The sequence below is a fragment of the Lepidochelys kempii genome, chromosome 22 (assembly GCF_965140265.1).
Source record: "Lepidochelys kempii isolate rLepKem1 chromosome 22, rLepKem1.hap2, whole genome shotgun sequence".
NCBI lineage: Eukaryota > Metazoa > Chordata > Testudines > Cheloniidae > Lepidochelys > Lepidochelys kempii.
In genome coordinates this window covers 18,692,676-18,711,231 of record NC_133277.1, presented here as the reverse complement: position 1 = coordinate 18,711,231, position 18,556 = coordinate 18,692,676, and the positions used below count along the sequence as shown (strand labels likewise).

Genomic DNA, 18,556 nt, shown 5'->3' with positions numbered 1-18,556 from the left:
GTGTGCAGAATCTGTTTGTCCAGTTACCAAACCCCCTATGCATGTGCAAGCAGGTGTCTCCCTGTGCGCTGGTGAAAGGCTGGTCTGCACAATTAGAGCCAGGGAGAGGAGTGTCTTCTCCTTTATTAAAGGAGCTCTATTGTGTGTATGCAAATGACAAGCTTTTATACATGATCAGGTCCCCTGGTGCAGAGAGATTGAATCTGGAAAATGTCCCCCCACTGTTCAGATAAAATAGATAATCTCTCCCCACACTGTACCAATTGGCAACTGCAAAGGGCCAGGCTGCTCCCCCCAGCGCATGCCGAGCGTGGGCGGGGAGTGCACAGGCAGCCCTGCCCACCCTCCGGATGACACTAGCTGGGGAGAAGGGGAAGGAGGAGCTGCTGGGAGCTCAGCTGTGAGCATCTGAACCGGGAGAGTCCTGGGAAAGGCAGGATCACGGCACGTTGGGGGCACGGCACGGCAAGGAATTGCACTGCATCCCAGAGAAAATAGGTGCTCTTTATGGCATGTGGCTGGTAACTTTTTTCCTGCTGTACTCTTTGCAGAAAGGTATGTCCCGTCCTGGGGCGGGGGCTACGGGGGGGGGTGTGACTCTTTGGCCAGCGGGCTCGAGTCCTGCGCCTTCTGCGATCTTTGTTAACAAGTGACGGGACCCGCGGTGCGCTCCGGCCCAAGGGGATGAGGGGACGGGCTGGCCCGGGCCGGGCAGAGGCGTGTCTGCGCCCAGCCCACCGCTCCGACCAGTCGGGCTGCAGCCCAAGCCCTGTCCCCACCTGCGCCGAGCGGTGCCCACGGCCGGCAGGGGGTCCGGGCAGCAGCCCCCCAGCCGCTTGCTCTGCTGCCCCTCGGGCTCAGGAGCCGCCCCCGGCCCGGCCCGCTCGGCTCGGCTCGGCCCGCCTGTCAGCCGGGGGGTGAGCGGGGCAGGTGCCAGGCTGATGCCGGGGCCGGGGCGCGGGCAGCTCCCCTGGGGGCTCGGAGTTTCGGGCTCTCACGAAGCTGATCTGTAAGTCCCCCCCCATCCCCCCCGAGGATGCGGAGCTGTTTCTGAGCCTGCCCTGCCCTCCCGGGAGAGGGGCAGCTCCCAGCCCTGCTGCAACGACCTGGATTATTAATTCAACAATTAATGGTTGTGACGGTGTAATTGCAAAGAGCAGGACGTTGGGCGGGGGGCAGGACACGCCTCGCCAGCTGAAGTACCCACGGGGCTGGCTGGTTCTGCACGCCCGGGGCCCCTCTGGGCTCAGGTTGCCATGGGGCTAATCGAGGTCCAGGTGACGGGCAAGCCCAGACCTGCAGCTCCGGCTGCAATGCACCTGATTCCGGGGCGGGGGCACCCCCCGCTTTTCCGGGCTAGGAACGGGTCCGTGGGGCTGGAGCAGGCAGGGCTCAGCCCAGCCTGTCCGGAAAGGATGCTGAGCCCGGGGCTGCAGGGGGTGTGTGGGGCGGGTAGCGGGTAGCGCTGCATTTGGAAAGACGCCCCTGCTCATCGCGGGGAAGGGTCTCAACTGAGGGGGGTCGTTGCTTCGCTAAAATTAAAAAAAATCCCCTCGAGACGTCTACCCGTTGTTGGGTGGAGGAGGGAAACCCGCAGCTGGGGTGCACATTGCGGGGTGCACCCCCGGGCATGGGGCCCCTGCCCGCTGCCTTCCGCCTCCTTGCACCCCCGCCCTGCAGCCTCCTTCCCCCGGGAGAAGGCAGGGGGTGGCAAGGGGTGGGGCCGCCGCCTCCGGCTGGAGCCAGCTGCCGCTGGGCCCGTTAACGTGGACCTGGGCTTTCGATTCGGAGTGGAGGAGACGCCGCTACTTCTGTGTGAAGGACAAAACAAAAGCCCAGGAGCCCCAGCTCGCGGAGTTTGCTTGTGGAGGCGTTTTAAGGGGGGCAGCGGACCCCTGCCGCGGGAGCCGACCTGATAATTAGCGACCTTAACTCTCCGCAGCCGCGGAGATCCCTGCCGTGGCGGGGGGAGCCCTGCTAAAGACCCGTTCCCCGCACAGCTCTCCAGCCCCACAGAAGCGCCTTAAGTACATGGAGATTAACATGTTTTCTCTACCTACCCAGCGTCTCTTTGTGCAGGCAAGATTTCAAAGGCTGAAGCTCGTAGGAGTACTTTTAAAAAGCTCTGTTCCGCTGTCCTTACTTCTCGGAGACGGTGTACGGCAATATGCCAATCCCTCAAAACAAACTCAATCCGGGGATGCTTTCAAATCGCATCCTCTCCTCTCGGAATGCTACATTCAGTGTAACCCACTGCTCTGATCCCTCGGATTGGGGCAAAAAATTACTGTCAAGGAGCCACCACACTGGATTAATTGTAAATGGGGAATTGTTAGCATCATCCCAATGGGTATGCCAGGCGCTCTAAACTGAGGTCCCCAACGATAGATGCAGTCTAAGAGGAAAGACATCCGCATGTAACATTGGTAGCTAAATTACAGTCCATTTGTAATAATATTTGATTGGGGTTAGCTAAAAAAGTGACCCTATTCTGATTCTGCAGGGATTTTTGTAGTCCATTACCTTTTTATTATCTGGTCCATGAATGTAATAACAGAAACGTCCATGTTATGGAAAAGGAGCCACTTTCAGTTTTACAAAACATTTTCTTTAATAATCACTTTCATCATCTGAAAACAGCAAGAGGCAATCTTAGGAAAAAGGTAGTGAAGGAAACAAATTGGTAGTGGGCTGCAGCCTAAAATATGATTATTGTATATTAAATACCCTTTTATTTTAATGTTAATATAATTAAAATATTTGCGGAGGTTTAATGGTGCATTCTGAGTGGTTGTGACAGTCAATTATTTAATCAATTATTAAATATGAAATAGTCTTATTACAGCTGGAATAAATCTGTGTTTGGGAGCTTTAGACAAAATTGCTATTGTTAGACATGCTTTTAGGAGCTGCTGTACTGAACATGGAAGCGTCTGCTTTGCATATCTTTGCATGTTTCCTGTGTAAAAAGGAAAAACCAAAACAAATAACCATCCAAGGAACTAAAATGATCATTCTCCCCCAACATCGAAAATAATAAATCCAACACAGCTCATTTTCAGCCCCAGCCTCCCATAAAAGAGTCTCTGCTACCGAGCTCTCTCTTCTGAGAAGAGCAAATTAAAACCCTCCATTAGCACTATACCTTATGGCCTCATTATTTTTTGTCTCTTTTCAGTTCAAGAGAGATTTTATTTTGAAGAGTCTCTGTGCTGAAAGTGTTAAAGTGGAACAATTCCAGAGAGAGGACAGTAATACAGTGGAAGTTTCATTATAATAGGATAAAAAATTGAATTGCTTAATGCATGATAAACCTTTCAGCTACTTAATATTTCTAGGTATCAAAGCACAACCATTTAATACATTTCTGCTGTAGAACAAGAGCTCAATTAGAAACAAAAAGCAAATAAACATTTGATCCTAGTAAACTTTAGAAATCCCTCAATAGACTGTAGCTGCTTATTTTTTTTTTTTTTTTTAGCTTATAAAATAAAATAGGCGGTTAGCAAGCGAGGAGTTTCACGAAAGCAGGCTTGGTGGTTGATTACACAAATTAAAGAGCAGCCATAACAAGGGGAGGGAGGGCGATGTAAATAGGAAGCAGTATGATCAGGAGGAGCAAAGAGTCAAAATCTTGATAAACTGGGGGAATAATCTTGCTGTATGATTTTGCTGGAGTTCTCTGCCTGCTGATTTGTGATGCTGGCATTTTGTGTTTGCTGTGTTCAAATATGAGAAGCAGTGAAATATGTTGCTTGCATTTTTTAATCTCTCCCCTCTGCCCCCCAGTGTGGTACGGTGCTCATTTATCTTGGAAATGAAACGTGGAATCCATGAAATCCACAGAGGAAGAGCTTGCAGTAGTGAAGTCCTGGCAGTGCCCAGTGTTGTTGTTTTACGACACCAGGGCCATGATGGCAACTTGTTAAGAGAGCAGCCTCTACGCCTTGCTCATGTGTAAAGCTATATGTGCCTTAAATGAAGAATTAACACACGCAACCCTAATATTTTCTGGTACTTGTGTTCTTCAGAAGGGAATTACAATCACTGCTTGTCAGTTTGCCCGTGCTCAGAGCCTTTGTCCTCACCCAGCTTGCATATGTTGGCAGTGGGTTGTGAATTTAGGAATCCACTGGCCATGCTTTGAGCACCCACAAGACACTATATGCGTCCAATGTGGTGCCCTCCTTTCTGCCCATGTGGCACTGAGGTGCACCTGCCTTGTTTGAACCAGCTGCTGAGTTCATTGTGAGAATCAAATTGGAGGTGTCTTTGTGGAAAGAATTCTCCTGACATGGAAGCGTGTGAATTTTGAGCTGTATGTTGGATAATGTGAATTCAGCAGACTCCGGAATAGGCAGGCTGTTACATGCAACTTCCTAGGAGAGAATGAAGCACAAATGTATTTGGTTATTTCAGGAGACTTGGAAGTACTCTGCTGGTGCATTTACAGGGTGGCTAGTTAAGGCCCAAAATTTTATGTACCTTGAAATTGTGTGAGGGAAATTGACCTCAGCTTGTAAAAGTGTGCTGGCAGGCTTAGGGCTAATGAAAGTCATGGCCTGCTGGCTCAGGACAGAGCTTAGCAGCTGATGTGCATGCTCCTCAGATGTACCATAGTCCGGACCTTAGTCCAGTCCTGAGCCTCCCTTGATTGGACACTTGACATGGTCCTGAAATGTGCATTGGCTCAGTGATGTTGCCAAATGTCCAGTGGAGACTCCGATGAAACTTGCCAGAGTTGCTGCATATGTGACATAAGCAGAACTTGAAATCAGGTCTCCACAGATGAAAGGCTGGTGCCAGTGTAGAGGGAGGAGGGGGAGGATTGCATTTCAAGCTCCTCTTTTGGTTTGGTTTGCCTTGCAGAGGTAGGGCACCAGGTAATGTGCATGTCGTTGATGTGTTTTCTGTGCAGGGATTTAGGGTGTGCTTGTTTTATCAGAACTTGGTGTACGTGCTCTGTCTGGTTTGGGTGTGTACAAATGGCACCTGCAGCAAAGGCTGCAGAGACTGTGACTTTTCAGCTCTCTGGAAGATGGGAATTGAGTCTGCTCTGCCTTCGTGCTGATTTGGGCTGTGAGCCCAGCATCAGATCTCACCTCTAGGTGCAACTGGGACTAGGATTTGGGGTTCAGTGGGTGGTGCTCTGCCCTCTTAACAAGCGCACAGGGCCTCAGTGTGACGGAGGACGTTGTGATGCTGGGGTGTCCTGACCACTTGTGGATAATGTTTCTATACTATCCTGCGAAAGGGTAGGATGGCAACTCTATGTGCATTTGGAGTCATTGCACGTTACCCACTAAATTCCTCTTGCATTGTGACTTGGACTCCATATTCTTTCACTTTCTGTCCTAAACCTCTACTTAATGCTGCTGTGTACATCTCATCTTAGAGCTGGCTGCACTGCAGTATGCAGAAGTGCGTGGCTTGTGTGAAGTGCCTTGGGAGGAAAGGTGTTGTGTAAATGGTTAGTGATCACCACTTCTCTGAGCTCTTGGGTCATGTATAGTGGGAAAAACCAACGCTTTGGGCCTGAATCATAGAATTATAGAATATCAGGGTTGGAAGGGACCTCAGGAGGTCATCTAGTCCAACCCCCTGCTCAAAGCAGGACAATCCCCAACTAAATCATCCCAGCCAGGGTTTTGTCAAGCCTGACCTTAAAAACTTCTAAGGAAGGAGATTCCACCACTTCCCTAGGTAACACATTCCAGTGTTTCACCACCCTCCTAGTAAAAAAGTTTTCCTAATATCCAACCTAAACCTGCCCCATGGCAACTTGAGACCATTACTCCTTGTTCTGTCATCAGCTACCACTGAGAACAGTCTAGATCCATCCTCCTTGGAACCCCTTTCGGGTAGTTGAAAGCAGCTATCAAATCCCCCCTTGTTCTTCTCTTCCGCAGACTAAACAATCCCAGTTCCCTCAGCCTCTCCTCATGAGTCATGCGTTCCAGTCCCCTAATCATTTTTGTTGCTCTCCGCTGGACTCTTTCAAATTTTTCCACATCCTTCTTGTAGTGTGGGGCCCAAAACTGGACACAGGACTCCAGATGAGGCCTCACCAATGTCGAATAGAGGGGAATGATCGCGTCCCTCCATCTGCTGGCAATGTCCCTACATATACATCCCAAAATGCCATTGGCCTTCTTGGCAACAAGGGCACACTGTTGACTCATATCCAGCTTCTCATCCACCCCTAGGTCCTTTTTCTGCAGAACTGCTGCTGAGCCGTTCGGTCCCTAGTCTGTAGCAGTGCATGGGATTCTTCCGTCCTAAGTGCAGGACTCTGCACTTGTCCTTGTTGAACCTCATCAGATTTCTTTTGGCCCAATCCTCTAATTTGTCTAGGTCCCTCTGTATCCTATCCCTACCCTCCAGCGTATCTACCTCTCCTCCCAGTTTAGCCGCATATACTCTGCATTAAGCTTTTAAAACTGCACCTTTTTAGAGGAATACAAATGCTGAAAACTTCAGCTTGCAAGGTTTGTTGCGCAGGACTTCAGGTGGTTCAGTGGTAGGGTTGGGATGAATTTATGGTCACTCTGCCTTGGCTTCTCATTAGAGTAAATGAGTGCTTTTCATCTAACGCATCTTTCTGCGGTGCTGAGAGTGGCTCTGCTTCTAAAGATACTGCAGTTTGAAGAGTCCAGCGAACAAGACTAGTAAATATTACGAAGGGATGATAACAAAATGACTCACTTTTCCCAGCTGAGATGGAGGTATTTAATATTTCAATACCCTAGGTTGTAATTTACTATGATTTAAGAAGATTGCACTGTGATAACTCAAAATATATACTCCTCAGTGCTGGCGAGGCATGGTCCATCTACGTATTAGTCCACTGTGCAGCTCTCATCCAGCAGAGTTCAGGACTCCAGCACTCAATACAATGCCCCTGCCAGTGACATATTGTCTCTCCATAAGAAACTGCTCCATTTTCACCACGCCCATCCCAGCGTTTGAGGTCTGTATAAATTAATGTCCTCGATATTTAGGTTAGGGTCAACGCATGTGACCAGATGCCAGCAGCGATTTCTGGTTTAAAAATATTGCAGTGCTATTTCTAAATTTTTAATCTCTCTGTGATTTGGAGACAGTTTTATGAAACATGGGATTAGGATGGTGCTCAATGTTAAATGGTAAAGGAGATTATATGGATTTAACTCTATGCGTCTGTCACATAACTACTACCAATCCCATAACTTCCATTTTCTATTAAAAATCCATTTTCCCCTTTGACCTGAAAAAGCTTTGCTGGTAATCTGAATTTCTCTTGTTATTTATGAGGTATTTTTCCATTCCTCCCCCACCCACTCTGTGTATCCAGCATGCAAGGGTGATGTCTGCAGAGAAAATTGTTCTCTAGCAGGATGATATCTGATCATTGCATCATACAGCTGGCAACGTGTCCTGCAAATTGTGGCTTCCACTAGAGCAGGGATACTCACTTGGGGGTCGGCGCTGTCAATTCTGCCTGCTCTTGGGCAGAGCAAGTGGAATTCTCATTGGGACTAGTGGAGAGGCCTCCAGCAATGAGGGGTGCTGAGAAAAGGGACGGGATGTGAAGGAGTTACTAGAATCCCCCCTCTTCTTACACACAGCAAAAAGGCACCTCTAGGATTCCAGGAGGGGCTGTGAGGTGCGGGGCTGGATGAAGTGGGAGACGGACTGTGGCATGGACCAGAGTTGCAGACAGCTTCAGAATCTTCATGGTTCTAGGTCCTTACATGACACACATGGCTACACAGTAGAAAGGATGTTCTATTTTTTGTGCACTCTGCCTTTAAGGTAGAGCAGTCTCCATGCCATCTTGCGTTTCAGGGAACATGCAAAATGTTACCACGATGGGTAGCACATGAATGCTTTCTCTCTGCTTGTTTTCCTTCATCGGATCGTAAAGACATATTTTGCTCTCGTGTATGGGCAGGATGAGTGTCAAGACGTTCTGAACGGCAGGAGTGCTGATTCATCACAACAAACGAGCCTTAAGACATTATTTATATTTGGATTGCTCTTTTCCAGTCATAGACTAGGGCCCAATGTTCTCGACTCTGCCCTGCCACAGGACAAAAAGATGGCCACTGCTCCAAAGAGATTAGCTGCCCCAATGTGATTGGTTAGTGGCACTGTGCCACGGACAGCCCAAGTAGCTTTTCAAAGGCCATCCGAGGATCAGCTGTTGATTGTCTTACCCCGTCTTTGTCATGAGTCTCCCAGCATTTGTCAGCCCAATAAGAAAAAATAAATAAATGTCTTTGTCCATTTCTGTCTGTGCCTCGGCTCGTTAGCTGTGACTGTACGGGAGGGGGCCTGAAGCTTCTTTTCTTTACCTGTAAATCTGTTGTTTAATCAGCAGTAACGTTCCCAATCAATTTATCGTTGATACCTGCCAGTTTGTAGCCACAAAACCGACTGCCGCATCCTCGACTTGGGACAGTAGAACTCTGGGTAGTTTGAGAGAGGAAATTTTGTTGTCGTAGTTGATGTTCCTGCTCAAAACATGGAGAGGAACAAGAAATCGGCTGTTTAATGGGTGCTGAGAGAGACTGAGATTATATTTCCATCTCTGGAAGGATTAAATAAGAGGGGGAATTGTTTAGTGGGTAGAGTAGAGGGCTCCTTGATTGTATTCCCAGCTCAATGAGAGAGCATGTTCTGGTGGTTACAGCAGAAGACCAGAGCCAGGACTCCTGGGTTCTTCCCTTCCTGGGTTTCCCTTTGATGCACTAAGACCCCTTGGGCAATTTGCTTCACTGTGCCTCAGTTTCCCCATCTCTATACAACAAGAATACCTAAGTCAAGTGCCATAATGTTTTATCTTCTATAGAATTTATCAAAGCGACTCCACAGAAGTGTCGTTCCATTATTATTATTGTCACTGAGAGGGAGACCTGCCCGTTAAAGATTCCGTTATGTAAAGTAAAATAACAACATTCCAATGTTTGCCTTCCCCCTCAGCTCAGGAAAGCCTGAGCCAGCTGGCGACGTGACACTTACCCCGGGCAAGGGTCGTGGTTCCAAACACCCGTCCTGACGAAAACACAAATGTTGTTGTTTTTTCAGAGGAGGCGGGTGCTGATAGTCTCATCACGGCTTTGTGATGTTAGTTGTTCTGGCCAATAACGGGTTAATAGCCTTTCCTCAAATGAGCAGTCGTGAAGCATTCTCCCTGGAGGGGCAGCTAAAAGCTAAGCTAAGAATATTAATACAGATGAGACTCTCTTCCCTTCTTCCCCTCTTCTCCCTCCCCCCAAAGTTGAAGAAGTTGAGGTGATGAAAGGTCCCCTGTGACGCATTCCAAGCCAGCGGTAGAGTAGTTATTTGCTTGTGGCTTTGTGCTCTCCGCTAGAGCTGTGAATACTCAAACACCGATCGCCGCTTTCTGTATTAGCGTCCTTTTGCCTACGTAAAAGTAGCGCAGTTAAAAAATCGGCTCTAAGCCACTTGGCACCTTGACGGCAAACTTGTCCCCTCCCCTTCCAGGTGTGAGGTGTCAGTGGGAAGGAATCGGAGTGGAGGAGCTGGGAGGGAAAGGCCTTTCTGCCTGCACTGGAGGAGGAGGAAGGTTGAGGGAGGCTTTCCTCCACTTCCAGACCTTGGCTGCAGTTTGGGAGACCCAGCTGTGAAGAGCTGCTCCCTTGCCCCCTCTTTTTGGAGGGGGAGACTGGCAAAGCCCCGCTTCTCTCACACAGCTTCCTGTCACAAAACCATCCCCACGCTTTAGAATTCGGCCTGGCTGTTTCTGGGGCCTGTTGTCTGAGGAGACCTCTCAGGAGGTGTCCGATGGTTCATGGCTGCCTCTTCGCTCCCTAACTCAGCTGGCCCAGGGGAGGGAGCAGACAGGTGACTTACCTGTGGGGAGGTTCACACAAGGGCATCCTGGGAAATGTAGCTTGTATTAGTCGTAGGCGTCCTAACAATTGTGGGAAATAGCTGTCCTGTGAAAGGGCTGGGGTTTCCAAGGCATCCCCTCAGCCCTGGCGCAGCTGCTGAGGAGAGCAGTGACCTAGGTAGCTAGGAGAGGTGGGAAGTACCTGGCCACTGTGTTCATACACCAATTTGCCCGCTCTGTTTGGGGCTGTTTGCCGCTGCCTGAGGAGGGCTCCCAGGGCATGTCATTGGGAAGCCGTTGCTCTGCAGGCAAGAGGAGTTGGATATTTGCAGTAACTCTCTGCTGTTGGCTCTGGTCTCTCCACAGCACACACTGAAGATGTTGGAACCAGTCTCTACTTTGTGAACGACTCTATCCAGCAGGTGACCTTCTCCAGCACAGTCGGGGTGGTGATCTCCTGCCCCGCAGCAGGGTCACCCAGCGCCGCCCTTCGCTGGTACCTCTCCACAGGGGACGACATCTATGATGTACCGCACATCCGGCATGTCCATGCCAATGGGACTTTGCAGCTCTACCCCTTCTCGCCATCAGCCTTCAATAGCTTTATCCACGACAATGACTACTTCTGTACCGCGGAGAACTCAGCGGGCAAAATCAGGAGTCCCAATATCCGTGTTAAAGCAGGTAGGGTCATGGGCGGGGGCCGGGTCTTGGAGGTGTTGGTGAGGTGCTGGTGTTCTGTGTTTGTGACAATGATGAGCCCATTTGTGTGTCCCAACTGATTCTCTCCAGTGCCATGGAATTGCCTAAAGTGGCTGATACAGTGAGCTCACTTCATCAATTAACCACTAAAGAGGGTGGCATCAGGGCTCACTGGTGATTAGGGCTGGAACTCGGGGTGCTTGCATCCTATTCCTGGTTCCGCTGTTAACTCTGCGTGGCCATGGGCAAGTTACTTCACCTCCAAGTGAATGAATGCTGTCCCCTGCAAAGCATGCTGTGCAGACGTGTGTTCGCTGAGCCTCATGGCACTTGGAGAGCCTCTGGGTAGCCAAGTGTGGCTGTTCCTGAGCTTGGAAGGAGACCTGAGGAAGTCCTAGCTGAGAGTGAGCTGTAAATGTAGGGCCTGCTCCTGCCAAGGCTTTGGGTGCAGTGCCCCAGCCTCCAGCGGGCCGATGCGCACAAGTCAGCATGTGAATGGGAATAACCATTCACAGGATCAGGCCCGGAGGCAGCGCAGTGGCCAGCAGTGAGCTCCGGGGGCCTTCTGCCTGCATCTTCAGATAATGGGTTTAGAACAGTATCTAGCACCTTTTGCCACCTGAGCACGAGCCTCTGCAGAGAGAGCAGGTAATAGCAAGGGCCCAAACTGGGCACTGCCTTGTGTGCCAGCAACCAGGATAGACAGGAACTTCATTTTTACCTGGTACCTTTTGTATTGCCTCTGCCTTGCGCCCTTCACTCTAAAGGTTCCAATAGTGCAGGCAAAGGCGGCAGCCTCTGGGCTCAGCATTAGCTCACACTCAGCCGTGGACGTTAGTCTGTTTCTTTGCCAGGGTGCTTGGGTATTGTCTTGCACCATTTCCAAGAAATGGGATAGAGACTGCAGAGTCCTGTGGCTTGGGTACAGGAGACCAAGGTTCTAGTCCTATCTCTGCTGCTAACTCTCTGCATGACCCTGGGCAAATCACTTAATTTTTCCTGCCTTGCGTCCCATCTGTGATATGAGGGTGATGATACTTACCTGTCTCTCAAGAAAACAGACTGTTCCAAGAATGTATTGTGTGGGCTCTGTAGCTTGGAAGTGGCCCATGGAAAGCACAAGGGTTTAGTCTCCTATTAAGCGTTTAACTTTTCTCCCTAAGTATTGTGCCAGAGAGCTGAGCAGACAGCCTGGGGTGAAACTTGAACCTGTGACCTCTGGGCCTGGAGGTGAGTTTTACCGAGTGAGCCTTCCTGACATGATGAATACCGTATGGGGATGTTATTGTCGCTCCCACAGGAATTGTGCCCTGTGGAGCCTGTGAACATGTAGGCTAAAATGCAGCTGCCACGTGGTTTTGCGTGTTGGAGACGCTTTTCTGGCAAGGCCGTGGAACTGGGACTGTAATAGTCTATTGCAAGAGGATCGATTGATATCATCACAGACAGATAGTAGATATGAGGGCAGGGTGTTGGATAAACAGGAGGCGGAGTGTCAATAATGTTTCAAAAACTGCATCCTACCCAAGCCAAGAACAAACAATAATTTAGGCCACTTGCTGGTAGGGAGAGCTCTGCAGAGTGATTAGCGGGAAAGAGAGCTGAGGGCCATCCTAGTGCTGCACACTGGGGATGACTCTGGGGGAAGCTGATAGTAACAAGAGAGCATGGATCTCCAGGACTAATCGCTGTCTGGCAAAGGCCAAGCCCCTTCAAATATTAGGAGAGCCAGGCCCTGCCATGTCCCACTGGGACAAAAGCCTCAGGTCCATCCACCTGAGAAAACTTCCCCAGAGCAAGGCAGGTGGGGAATGGTCATGGGGCTTTTCCAGAGGGGTGTTGTGTGGGTACAGCCCAGCCAGCTACAACAGTAGGTCGTGGTTCTAGTGATGACATTGCAGGTAGGTAGATTTGGAAGAGTAGATGCAAAAGTGACTTTTTCTTCAAGAAGGGCATAAATCCCATTATCTTCCAGGGACTATGACCTGCCTGCAGTGGAACAAGAGGGGATGCTTTATTCACTGCGATCTTTGAGCCCTTCTGGAGGTGGGATGTGGGTACAGAAATCTTGTATCTTGGCGGGGTTAGACTATATGACCCTCGCCATCCCTGCTAGCCCCCTATGGTTCTGTGATTCTATGGCTGTTCACATCCAGCACCATAACAGGCCAAAATGATTTGCTAACCAGACGTGTGTCTCAGCCATTGGAGTAGCAGGACAGCAGGCTTGGTTTCCACAGCTAGGGAGGAATGGAGAAAGCCAGGGGTGTCTTCTCTTCAACACCCGGTCATTCATACCACTGAGATCTGGAATTGCCAGACTGCATCAGGCCTGTTGTGAAGACCAGATGCTGGACTAGATGGACTAGTGGCCAGAGCCAGATGTTTCAGAGGAAGGTGCAAGAAACGATGCAGTAGCTAGCAAATGTGGGATAATCTGCCCTGTGAAGGTCTCATCCATAGTCAGAGATGGACTCCAGCTTTGCAGCATGAGGATTTATCTCCGTTCCCAAACATCTGTTAGCATCAATTTTATAGTAACTCCTGGATAGTCTTGTATAATTGCCCAGTCCTTCAGCAGGTCTCCGCAAGGGGGGAACCCCCCTGCCTCATTAACCCCCCTTCCTAAGACCCTATATCTGCAATGCAGGCTCCAGCTCAACCACCCCAAGACTTCTAAGAAAACAAAAGGAAGAGGAATATAGCCAAGTGCTGCTTTCCAAAGTGATTATAGTAAATTATTGACCAGGCTGAGGAGGGCTAATAGCCCAGGAATGACTTCATTATGTAACCTATTAAAAACAGGGCTCGCACAGAGAAAACAGCCGAGCAGACTAAAGGGTGTTTTTTATTTTAATTCATTATACTGCAAAGTAAACTGGCATGAAACCCCCTCCTGCCCAGGGAGTGAATTATTTACCAGCATTAGCAGTTAAGCTATAAACCAGAGCAGAGGGGAGTGAGCAATAAGCTGGGGTGTATGTTTAAGGGAGGGGAATGTAAATACATGTTGTTTGTGAGACGTGTGACATGTTGCAGCTCGGGTCAGCCCCGCTCCGGTGGAGGCTGAGCTTCCCATCGGAGTGGAAGTTTAACTGTTGCTAATTACTAATTAGCTTATTACTAATACGTAGTAATAATACCTAGAGACACAAGGTGGGTGAGGTAATATCTGTTGTTGGACCAACTTCTATTCCCTCACCCACCTTGTGTCTCTAACATCCTGGGACTGACACAGCTACAGCTAGCTACATTGCATACAACCAACACCTGGCACTTCTATACAACTTCTCATCCGTCCTACAAAGGAGTCGTCATCCCTATTTGACAGATGGGGAAACTGAGGCACAGAAGTGCAGTGGCTTGCCCAAGGTCACCCAGTCTGCCAGTGGCATCCAGGTCTCCTTAATCACAGTCAATGCTCTGTCCAGTAGGCCATGCTGTGAAATTGCTCCCAGCAGGGATGGAACCAGTGTGGGCCATGTGAGGCTGTGGAACCAGGTGGTGGGCTCTGTTAGCTGGCATGAAGCAGGCAGAGGGTGCTGTTGTAACTGATGCTTTTCCAACAGCCAAGATGGGTGGGTGCCTGAGAACAAGAGCAGCTGGCACAACTCTGCTGGCAGCTGCCTCACTGCTGATCTCCCTGCTGCAGGACCCCCTCTCCCAGCTTTCTGAGGGTATCCAGCATTCCAGCTGTGTTGCTTAGTTTTCATTAGGCATGGTGGCCACAAGGTCCTGGTTTTGCTCTCCAGCTGGATGAGCAACACACTTGCAGTCAGGATTCCATAGTGAATACTCAAATCTGGAGTCCAACGTCCTTTTCCTGTTTAACTGCGCCCCCTCAAAAAAAACCCCTTCCAACTCTCTAGTAATGACTTAAAATGTGCTGTTTTTGAAGACACTCTCGCCAGGGGCCAGCTGTGCCAGGGTGTTCACGGGAAGCAAATGCTGGGAGTGGCAGATTCAATTTTGTTGTTGTTCCCTAGGAGGTTTCTAGAGGTGAAAATTGATCTCTGGTCACAGCTATCTGGTCCTGCAGGCCAGGGTTCTTGTTACCTCCCTCTAGACACTGAGGTGAGGTGACATGCCCAGGGTGATGCAGTGAGTCTGTGGCAGGGCTGGAGCCCAGGAGTCTTGACTCCAGCTCCCTGTTCTAAATACTAGACTTACTGAACCTCATGGAGTGACTGCAGGCTGCTGCTATACAGTGCTGTGGCTTTCATCTCTTGTTTGAAGGTGGGCATTGCAAGTCTGAATAAGCTTTCAGTTGCTAGGCCTGGCTGGTAGTTCATTCCTGTGCCACCCCTTCTCATTCAGTACGTATCCATGGGACCTCCTCACAGGATTCCTTGGGATGTCACTGGGACAGCTCAGTCCATGGCCATTAGAATGAGTTTGGCTTTAGGATAGTTGGAAACACTTGGAAGTTGGGATTTTTACTATTTCTCATGAGCGTGCTTCTGTTCCCACCTGCTTCCTGTATGCTAATCAATTATCTTCTTGTCACTGAAATCCTGTCTCCAAACACTCTTCTTCTGTAGCCTTGTAATGGCAATCCCTGAAAAAGGCCATTTAAACCACGTAAAACAACAAACACACAATAAACTGAAATGTAAAGTTGAAAACTTTAAGAAGAATTTAGAGAAGAGGCACCAGGAATGATTCGAGGTCTGTATAATGTGCCTTCTAGTGAGGGTCTTGCGACGCTCAGTCTGTTTTTAGTTTCCCCAAGAGAAGGGATAAGGTGAGTTGATCACAGTTTTACGAGTACACGGGGCAGAAATTTCTGATAGAAAACAGCTCTTTAATCTAGCAGGCAGAGACAACACGATCTAATGGCTGCAAGCTGAGACTAGACAAGTTCAGACTAGAAATAAGGTACAATTTTTAACCCTTGGAACAACTTACCCAGAGGTGGGCTAGAGTCTCCAGCACTTAGTCTTTAAATCATGATTGGCTGGGGTTTAAAAGGTCCAGTCTAGCTCAGGCAGAAGTGAAGGATTTGATACAGAGATTCCAGTGCAAGGTTCTATGTCTCTGCTAAAGCAGGAGGACCAGCTAGGTGAGCAGAAGGGACACTTCTCTCCTTTAACCATCTAGGAAGAAGTAAGGAAGCCCCTCCTGTGTAACTGACGAGGCTCCTGCAAACCAATCCACTTTGCTTCCTTGAGCTGCTCTCTGCTGCAGAGCAATCCATGTGTCCTGTTGGGCCTGCCTCCACCAGCCCTCTGCCTTCCCCCAGACCCCGGTCATCTGCTATGTTTGTCTGTAGTCTGCTTGGCATGGGATCTCCTGGGGGCAGAGAGCATATCCTCCTATGGACCTGCAGAGCATCGCGCACATATGTACGGTGAGAGGGAAGATTGTCTGAACTGTAGCCCCCTCTCCGCCCCGCACCGTTCATGTGAGGGCGGCTTGTCAAGCCAGCTGGTGCCCTGGAGCTGTTCTCTGAAGGTGTGTTCTCTGCTGACAGGCGGTCTTCTCAGGAACTGCTCGGGTTGGGCCAGCTCGTCACCTATTACTTCACTGCAGTTCAGCACCTCCTGCACCAGACTGCTGTTGTGAGGAGCCTGCTGGCAAGTTTCACCTGGGCTTCCTGAGGGATGGGCTGCCATTTGCCTCCAGCCTGTGAGCAGTTTTCTGTCTTGAGCTCTTGCAGTGAAGGCGTGAAGTCTGAAAGCTGGGCACTTAGAGGGGAGGAATAGCAGGCAGAAGCAGCATCACTTCCTGTTTTACTTATTAAATACTCCTTGGGCCTATTCAGAGGAGGCCCAGTCTGCACCTGCCAACAGATGCGTTGACTGCTGGAAGCAACTCCCCCGTGGCTGTTGAAACATGCCGTGGATTGTTGCTGTTCTGGCCAGTGAGGGAGCCGTAGATGACCCAGTGATCGATCTCTCTCTCTCTCTCCCCCTCTCCAAGGCGGTGATGAATGAGAAACCAATGTCCTTTGGGGCAGGCATGTTGTCATGACAAGATTATGCACCCACGTGCTAGGCTTATTTTAAATGGAAAATATTTAAACTTTAACGATTCTTGGTTTGTCTGCCTGCGCTCCTTATTGGTTGCACTGACGTGTCTCCTTACCAAAGAGACCTTGGGATGTTCAGCCGATCAAGCAAACTGACCAAGTGCTTCGTAGAGTTCATTAGGGCTGCTGCCAGTCTGGATAATCCCTCGATATTTCCCAAGAGAGAGAACGCTGAAGAGCTGCCAGGGCAGGCTGTGGGTGTTGCCGGGTCACCCTGCAAGGGGAAGGGCTGTCTGCCCTAGTGCCCTGGGCAGACCCCACTTTGCGGAATTGCATTCCTCCTCCCTTCAATTTCAACAGGGTATCGTTTTCTACCTCCCTCCCTGTGCCCTAGTGCTGAGCAATGCTGATGCACGCTCAACTGCTGCCCAGACCCAGCTGCATTTCGGCAAGAGGAGAAATTCTTCTTCCCTGCCTTGTGGAAGGCCTGCCCCACTGAGGTGCTGCCTGCATCTAGAGAGCTCTGGGCACCCACGGCCACTGCAAATGGGAACCCAGGCACGGCAGGAAGGAGGGTCCCTTCAGAGGAATTTGCCCAGAGAGAGCAGGGATTGTCGGCTCCACGCTCGCTAGAAGTGTGAAACGTGCACTATTGCTGTGGGAATCTGCCAGTCCCTGCCGCGCTCTGGTGCTAGAGAAGAGCCATTTCCCCCTCCCCAAATGCTGCCCTGTGCCCTGATGGGCTGGCACAGAACCCCCACGTGGTGGGGAGGGGTGCTGGGAAGTGCTGCTCTGCCCTGCAGCGAGGGTGTTTCCCACCCCAGGAGGGCTCTTCCCATGACTGGACAGCAGCGGGGTGGTGGAGGGAAGAGGCTGGGGGCTGCGAGTCCCTGGGAGGAGGTGCACCTGGGATGTGATTTGTTGCAGTGAAGGGATTGCAAGGGCCGTGCTGCTTGCAGTGGTGTGGTGGCACGGGAGGAAGTGACCGCTGTTGCTGTGCTATAGTCTGTTGATACGTCCCGCTGCGGGTTGTACCGAGAGGTGTGGGTTGGTGTTTCACCTCCTTACTGGCCAACGCAGTCATTTAAATGCCCCACTTCAGAGCCGTTCCCAGAAAACGATACTTCTTGGCATTTCTCTTCTGTTTGGGCCCCGTGAGCACATGGGATGTTGAGACCCCCAGACACATGTGCATTTGTGAATTTGCTCTCTCTCCAGCTTAATGCCTTGCGGCAAACGCTGGAGCTGCTCAAAATGTTGGACAAAAAATAATCTTTGGGAACTGTTTAAATTAATGTGTTTGTGCCCGGTGCAACTTGGCATTGGTGCGTTGATCATTGTGTGATCATCTGCTTTTCTCTCTGCAGTTTTCAGGGAACCTTACACCGTCCGGGTGGAGGATCAAAGGTCAATGCGTGGAAACGTGGCTGTCTTCAAGTGCCTCATCCCTTCTTCAGTGCAGGAATACGTTAGTGTTGTGTCCTGGGAGAAAGATACTGTTTCTATCATCCCAGGTAAGAGGAGCAGGAGGGGGACCCTCCATTCTCCCAGCAAATACTAACTGCATTGCCATGTGCATGAATTGTTGTACACAGAGCTCTTTGGTTTTTCTCTCTCCCTGGGCCCCAAAAGCAAGGGGGGTTTGCTGATGAATCATCTTGGTACAAAAGCCGAGCCTGTGGGCTGGATTGACAGTGGAAATGAGCGGTGTTTGACTGTGCGACGTGGTGCCTGTCGTATTTGCCAGGTTTGCAGTGTGTGCTTTGAAGTTCCTAGGTGCATAAAACTGAAGTGTGACAATATGTACGTGTCTTTTGGGTTCTCCCACCCACTGGTGACCTTGCCAACCTGGAGGCGTATGTGACAGCGGGGAGTCAGGCAGAGGCACCCTATGCCCTCCATCTCCATGTATTCCTGCCGGGAGTGGGGCGTGACGAGTAAATAAAGGCTCTCTCATGACTCTTTACAACCCTTCCACTCAAACACCCCTTAACTCCTGCCAGCACAGATGTCCGTGGCCCACGTGCTCCCTGCCTTCCCCTGTG

General features: G+C 50.1%; 1 protein-coding gene across 5 annotated transcripts in view; it reads left to right on the top strand.

Annotated features, from left to right (window-relative positions):
• Nucleotides 1-377: 377 nt before the first annotated feature.
• The window catches only part of DSCAML1 (DS cell adhesion molecule like 1), a 348,185-nt gene continuing 330,006 nt past the window's right edge, over nucleotides 378-18,556 (top strand). For all 5 annotated transcript variants that reach the window (XM_073321085.1, XM_073321084.1, XM_073321086.1 and 2 more), the window contains exons 1-3: nucleotides 378-555; nucleotides 10,205-10,522; nucleotides 17,879-18,025. In XM_073321085.1, the coding sequence (XP_073177186.1) occupies nucleotides 513-555; nucleotides 10,205-10,522; nucleotides 17,879-18,025 (508 nt within the window). In that variant the 5' untranslated portion in view covers nucleotides 378-512. The remainder of the gene's footprint in view (nucleotides 556-10,204; nucleotides 10,523-17,878; nucleotides 18,026-18,556) is intronic.